Source organism: Rhinatrema bivittatum, chromosome 16, assembly GCF_901001135.1.
Source record: "Rhinatrema bivittatum chromosome 16, aRhiBiv1.1, whole genome shotgun sequence".
NCBI lineage: Eukaryota > Metazoa > Chordata > Amphibia > Gymnophiona > Rhinatrematidae > Rhinatrema > Rhinatrema bivittatum.
The window spans coordinates 5,519,472-5,526,638 of NC_042630.1; the positions used below are offsets into that span (position 1 = coordinate 5,519,472).

The 7,167-nt window shown below is 44.8% G+C and overlaps 1 protein-coding gene across 1 annotated transcript; it reads left to right on the plus strand.

Moving 5' to 3' along the window:
- The first annotated feature begins 272 nt into the window (after positions 1 to 272).
- LOC115078482 (olfactory receptor 1019-like) lies at positions 273 to 1,247 on the plus strand. Its single transcript, XM_029581404.1, has one exon. The coding sequence runs from the start codon at positions 273 to 275 to the stop codon at positions 1,245 to 1,247; it is 975 nt and encodes a 324-aa protein (XP_029437264.1).
- The last annotated feature ends 5,920 nt before the right edge of the window (positions 1,248 to 7,167 follow it).

A 7,167-nucleotide genomic window follows, 5' to 3' on the forward strand; every position in this document is an offset into this window, starting at 1 on the left:
TTATCGTGCACGTTAGACGCATTTAACGTGCGTTTGGGCCTTAAGGCATTTTGATGAATGGCCCGGTAAGTTTGTACATGAGGCAATGAATACTAAAGTGACTTGCCCAAGATCCCAAGTAGCAGCAGTGGGAATTAAAATCTGGTTTCCCTGGTTCACTAGGTTCCTACTCCAGTCTACTTCCATGTGGGTCCTCATAGCTTCCCTCCTCATGTGCATCCAACAAGCTTAATTCTAGTGGCACCACTTATTTTCCCTTGTTATTTTCCAGAATGATTGGAAGAAAAAATCTCACCACAGTGACAGAGTTCATCATTCTGGGGTTTCCTGAATTTCCCGACCTGCAAATCCCCCTTTTCCTTCTGTTCTTACTGATTTACCTGATCATCCTGATGGGGAACCTCACTATTATAGCCCTGACGTGCCTGGGCCCTCGCCTGCACACCCCCATGTACTTTTTCCTCTGTAACTTGTCCTTCCTCGATATCTCTTCCACTTCTGTCACTTTCCCCAAGCTGCTGGACATCCTCCTAAGGAAGAAACAGAGGATTTCTATAAGTGGGTGTTTTGCACAGCTGTATTTGTTTGTGGCCTTGGCAGCTGAAGAATTTTTTCTTCTTACGGTTATGGCTTATGACCGCTATGTGGCGATCTGTCACCCCCTGCATTACCGCATGATTATAAATAAGAGACTCTGTGTACTGATGGCCACAGGTTCCTGGATCTTGGGGTTTCTTTATCCAGTGACACACACTGTCCTTTTTTCTCTCCTCTCTTTCTGTGAGTCCAATGAGATTAACCATTTCTTCTGTGATTACTCAGCATTGCTAAAACTCTCCTGCTCCAGCGCCTCCACCATTGAAATTGTAACATATGTTGTTGCAGTTTTTATAGCAGGGCCTTGCTTTATCTCAACCCTCGTATCTTATGTCTATATCATCTCCACCATCCTGACGATCCATTCCAGAGAGGGGAGACGCAAAGCCTTCTCCACCTGCTCCTCCCACCTCACGGTCGTTATTCTCTACTATGGGACTTTGATGTGTTTGTATATGAAACCAGCGTCCATGCAGTCACTGGATCAGAACAAGCTCTTTTCTCTGCTGAATAATGTTTTAATCCCCCTGCTCAACCCCCTCATTTACAGCCTGAACAACAAAGCAGTAAAAGCAGCTCTAAGAAAAGTATTGACTAGAAAACCTGTCTTGACCGACACCCAGAGGAGGCGGTCAAGCCAGAAACAGTGACGGAATTCAAATAAGCCTGGGACAGGCGTAGAGGATCATAAGAACATAAGAAATTGCCATGCTGGGTCAGACCAAGGGTCCATCAAGCCCAGCATCCTGTTTCCAACAGAGGCCAAACCAGGCCACAAGAACCTGGCAATTACCCAAACACCTAGAAGATCCCATGCTACTGATGCAATTAATAGCAGTGACTATTCCCTAAGTAAACTTGATTAATAGCAGTTAATGGACTTCTCTTCCAAGAACTTATCCAAACCTTTTTTGAACCCAGCTACACTAACTGCACTAACCACATCCTCTGGCAACAAATTCCAGAGATTTATTGTGCGTTGAGTGAAAAAGAATTTTCTCCGATTAGTCTTAAATGTGCTACTTGCTAACTTCATGGAATGCCCCCTAGTCCTCCTGAGGAGGTGTGGGGAAAGCCAGAGATCAGCTGCGGTCTGAGACACTGCACCAGGGCAAAGGTTAAGTGGACCTCACGTCTTCCATCCGCCCTCATATTCTCTGCGTTTCCTCTGTTTCTATGAAGTCTCATGATTAAGGGGCGAGACGTGTTCCCAGAATTATGTTCTGAGCTCCCTGCCCAAGATCAAGGGGTGTGGTCAGGTTACTCTCCTCCAATATGAGGGCTGCCAGCTTTTCTTAGGAAACTTGGAAATGGGGCCAAACCAGGTCCGACTCTACCAGCCCTACCAATATGTAATTTGCAGTGACCTTCGCCACTCGAGAGATGGTGTAAGGGATAGTGATGGAACTCAGCTTAACATCCCAGAACTGTAAGAAACTCATAAGTACATAATATTTCGGCTTGGACACATTTAGTTATATGAGGGGCAATTCTGAGACCGCCTGCAGGCCTGCCTGGACAGGGTTTGCCACTTTTCGTTTTAGCTTGCTTTGAAGCATGCGAAGGAAGCAAGCATTAGGCTTTAAAATTAACGCCATTCCTGTACCTTTCCTTCCCCCAACCTCCCTCCACCCCATCTCCTCCCCATTTTGTGAGTGGGTAAAACAACTGTACACAACTGTGTTTTTTTCTGTGCTTATCCTCTGTAGACTTTGTTATTATTTGAGTCATGGCTTACGATCACTATGTTGCAATCTGTAATCCCCTGCACTATAAATATGAATGAAAGGATTTGTGTACTAACGGCCACAGGGGTCTGGTTCTTTGGGTTTCCGGAACCAGGTAGAGGTGCAAGCTACATCCTCAATCAAACTAATGGAGCAACGCATGTGCAACCCTTGTAACTAATGCTTTGTGCAGGTTACCAAATATCTGTCAGGATACTTAATGCAGTAATACCGCTGCTTTTCAGGATTGACATCTATAAAGTTAAATGGCATGATTAGGAAAATGTCTATGGAAATGAATGTTTCATTGCACATAAAATGACTACAAAACTTCTATTAGAATACATTCCAGCAAAGCTATCACTCAAGCTTCAGGTCCTAGCTTTCACTTAGACTTCCAGTCTATAAGGGGAGCAGCCACTAACGTAAAGGATTCTTCTGGACAAATGATAGAGATATAAAAACGCTCTAGCTTGTGGGGGGAGACATTGCACCTGTAATGCTAAAAAGAGCAGAGCCTTCATTATCCAGCTGCTGATTCACAAAGCCTCCGCTTGGCCTGGGCTTCCTCACTGGAGTGCACACTCAGACTCCCCCGAGGCAGCTCAGAAATTCTCTCAGAGACTGTTTATCTTTAAGGGCATTGTGTATTTGTGGATATTGGATGCTTGGTGTGCTTTGCTATGGTTAATTTTGACCCTCTCTGTTACTTGATTGGTGGGTATTGCATGGTCCTGGTAAAAGCACAAAGCAGAGCTCACATACTTCTGTTCCCTGCACTCTGCATTGTGACGCTTTCGCCCTCAGGGATCCTTCCCCAAAGGGATCTACAGTGAGAATAAATACTTCTGACTGCAGAGGATTAGCAGATCAGAGCAGGTACAGTCCATCAGTTATCCTGAGGCCAAGGAGTGTAAGTATATTGCTGATTATTAATATTAGCAGAGATATCATCCTTTCAAATCATCACCAGTTCTCACATTGAAATGCACAATAAGGAGATGCCTAAGAGAACACCAGACTAACACAGATTTTCCAGAAAAGGAACAGAGCAGAAGGTCACAGGTTCCTACCACAAAGAGCTTAAAATGTAACAGAGGACACTGATGACAGAGAAGATACATAGGGCTGGGCATACAGTGCAGGAGAAGGCAGTTTGAGATTTTGCAGAAAGATAATTTTAGGAGTTTGAAACAGAGATATATTGGGAGACAATGGATGGACTCAAGACTGAAGGATACAGAGTGGAGGTCTCTGCCAGCAGCATTCAGGACTGGCCTTCTTGGGGAACGCCACAGTGGGAGAGACAAAGACTGACTTAAGGAAGGTCTTACAATGCAAGATACTTAGGTCATGGCTGAGAAATTCTGGATCTTGGTTTGTGCAGACAGGATCAGATTTTAGTGGAGTTAGAGGCTGAATATCCCAGTACAGCAGAGAATAACATACAGGAGAATGGATTACATCACTGCTGAATCACGGCATGCTTACAGAGGGGTCAACATGTGAAGAATTGGCATCAGTGTAAAAGATTTAATGCTGCTGGTGCATAATCCTTCTTCTTATGTATCGCAAATGTTAAGTCTCATTGCCCCGTCATTCAAATACAGATTTGGAGACACCCAGCATATTGGTCACTGAGAAAAAACACTGTAAGACTTTACATGCTTGCTTCACTGCACTCTTTTTCTGGAAGAGTAACCCCTCTAGGGATTTACTTAGATCTAAGCCTGCTTCACTGCCATGGACAGACCTCAGGATTTAGGAGCCTTCCACTTACTAGGACAGACCCTCTCACTCTCTTTCAGCCAGGTAGAGGTGCAAGCTACATCCTCCTCCTCCTGAGCAGCTGCAGACTCTGCTCCCTGCCCTCTCACAGGGGAGAGCTTCCCTTACATCCTTCCCCATTACTGGAAAACCCAGAACCCCTCCTGTGCAATTCCTGTGCAGAATACCAGAAGTGCACCTTCATGCTTTACACTGAAATATTCTGCATGCATGGGAAGCTAAGTGCCCTGTACTATGGCAAGTTACGCTCTGGTGTGACCAAATGGTCCCTGCACATGTGAAGGCATGGCAGGCAATTCATATATGCATGGCCCAATTTAGGGGTGTTTTTGGTCCAAACAAATGTGTAATGCAAGTTATCAGCCCAATTACACTCTGGGGAGGATCCCAATGTCACACCAGTGAAAAGCTTGCACCTGAGGGATGCATGGGGACCTCCTCCAGGTGTCACATTTACAGTGAGAGAAAGCGAAGGAAGATGCCAAAACTAGAATATTTGGGGGAACAGGCAAACAACCTAGAGAACCATTTGGGGAAGCAATATCAAATGGTAAAAAGCATTTTACTGGCTTGAAATGTTGGTCAGGAAATTTCCTCAGTGCCTGTTAAGAGTCCACAAATCATTGCTCCATGTGTAGGATTTCAGCCGCACTGAAGAGGCTGTGCTGAGGACGGGTTTAGGCTGGGGAAGGCAGAGCAATGCACTTGGAAGGTGTTTTCCAAGCCTCCTGCCTACCTTTCCAGCACAATTCTGCCCAGGTTCAGGTGACTCCGTGTCCTGTGTACCCACAGCCAGCTTCCAAGCAAAAGTGAGTGCCAACTTTCACTTGGAGAATTTTAATAAAAAGTTTATATTCCACTTTAAGCAGCCAAGCAGGTTCAAAGTTCATTACAAAGGAATAAAAACGTAAATGGAATCTTAGACAGGTACAAAGAGAAAAAGCCAAAGAACTGTGCAAAGCCTGTAGGTAAAACATGCAATAAGGTGGCACGGGAGCTGTCCATTCCCCCGGAGGCACGGGAGCTGTCCAGTGGCCGGAGGCATGGGAGCTGTCCATTCCCCGGAGTGCTGAATCAAAGCTGTTATGTACCAAGAACCCTGATGCAGAGCTTTTAAGAGTTCACAACTCTGCCAGTGTTGGATGCTGTTAAATTTAAGTAGCCTTATAGATTTTTATTTGCATTTGTTAAAAATACATGCTCACATCAGTAAGGGGCACATGGTTGTTCACTGACCATTGATTATACTTGCAAATGTCATAGAATGTATTGCTGATACACTTAGCATCATTAGGCATTAGTGCAGGACTTTTTTTGTTTGGATTTTAAAAAAAAAATTTCATTATTTGTTCTTGTTGCTGCTTCAATCTATTTTTCTTATTTCAAGCCTGGGCTTGAACTGAACTTCTTGCAAAATATATAAATGAATAGTAGACAAAAACTTAGAAATGTTGAGTAGCCCTCTCTACCCTTATCATGCACTCCACTTGCCAACCTTCAGCAATCACCATAAGGATATAGGAAAGTGCTAGCCCTTGGTTAGAGTTGATCATCTAAAGAAGGGGGTGTCAGGAGGCTGACAGATTATGGAGGAGACAAGCCAGGGTGCTGGGAGTAGAGATTTAAGGTACCAGCCCTGGAAGTAACGTGCAGATTTGAAGAGAAAGGACGACGACCATCTAAAAGCTCCAACAACCTTTTAGGAGTATAGAGTGATATTGGGAAACCTGCAATTTGGTGGCAAAAGGAGAGGAAGTTTGGATATTTGGGAATCAAGCCCAGGAATTATGGTGGGGGGAGGGGCCAGATGGACCGGAGTTTACTTGCAGAGCTTAAGAGCTGTATTTACCCTAGGGAAGGGGGTGCAGTGCACCATCCCAGAGCTGCTCCTGGTGTATGGCGAGTACTGAAGTTTGCAATTTCTCTGAGTGTGGAGGGTGCCTATGTGAGCCCCACAGGTCCTGGAAAGTGGGAGATAAGAGTACAGAAAACGTTAGACTGTGTTTTATGATCTGTGGCAAACTGGCATTCAAAATGGACTGCGATTCTAATGATGTTTTTGCTACTGCTTTTTCTGTGTTTTAAACTTTATTTTCTGTAGGTGAGGGCAGTGAACTTTGTGTGAGTGTGTCCTCAGTCCAGTATGGGCCCTATGGATGGTTCAGTCCTGTCCCCCCCCCCCCCCCCAGCCCATAATGCCCTGAGTGTGTAATTCCTCCCCTTGATTGATTTACGCCAATGCTCCTTAGGCCTGGTAATGTGACTCCCCTCACCCCCCAGGACAGTGGGGTTAACGCTGTCTGTCCCCTTTCACTTTTAGCCTCCCACTTTCACCCATATCTGAGCTAAAGAGATGGCCAGGTTCTTATAGCCTGAATTGGGCACTGTTGGAAACAGGATGCTGGGCTTGATGGACCCTTGGTATGTTCTTAGGAGCAATATCAGAAACTTTCTTCACTAAAAGAGCGGCGATGCATGGAATGTCCTCCCAGGGAAGGTGGTGGAGACAAAAACAGGAGCAAAACTAAAGAAAGCCTGGGATACTTACTGAGGAAGTGAGGGGAAAGCCATTGCACCTGAAATTAAATTGGACAGAACAGCCACTGTAGACAGCCCTTACAGTCTCTATCTTCCCTTCTAATTCCATGTTTTTATGTTTCTAAAGTAAATGCAATAACCAGTTCCATACTGCTTCCCCCCTAAGCAGTCTCTGCTAAAAGTAAGAAACCCAAAAATGACTCCCCCATGCTCCTGAGAGATATCCCACCATTCCTCTGCTTCGCCTGTAATTTCACAACCTTTATTAACTTTCATTCAGCAGAATCTCTGAGAAGATGGCAAAAGTTTATCATTTCCCCAGCATCTTCCCAACCTGCACCTAATACAAGTAAGGCAGAGCTTCATGGCGTCATGTCTTCTTCCAGCCGAGGTAACCTTAACCATGTCACTCTGCATGTCTCAGGGAGCAACATATTACCCAGCTTCACCACCTCTATGCAGAGCATGAAATCTCTCTCCATTTTATTTAATCTCACTTATTTTTTGTCAAGAATAC

What these genes read in the sequence shown, in the direction of transcription:
- LOC115078482 (XM_029581404.1), top strand. Translation starts at nt 273, where the DNA reads ATGATTGGAAGAAAAAATCTCACCACAGTGACAGAGTTCATCATTCTG.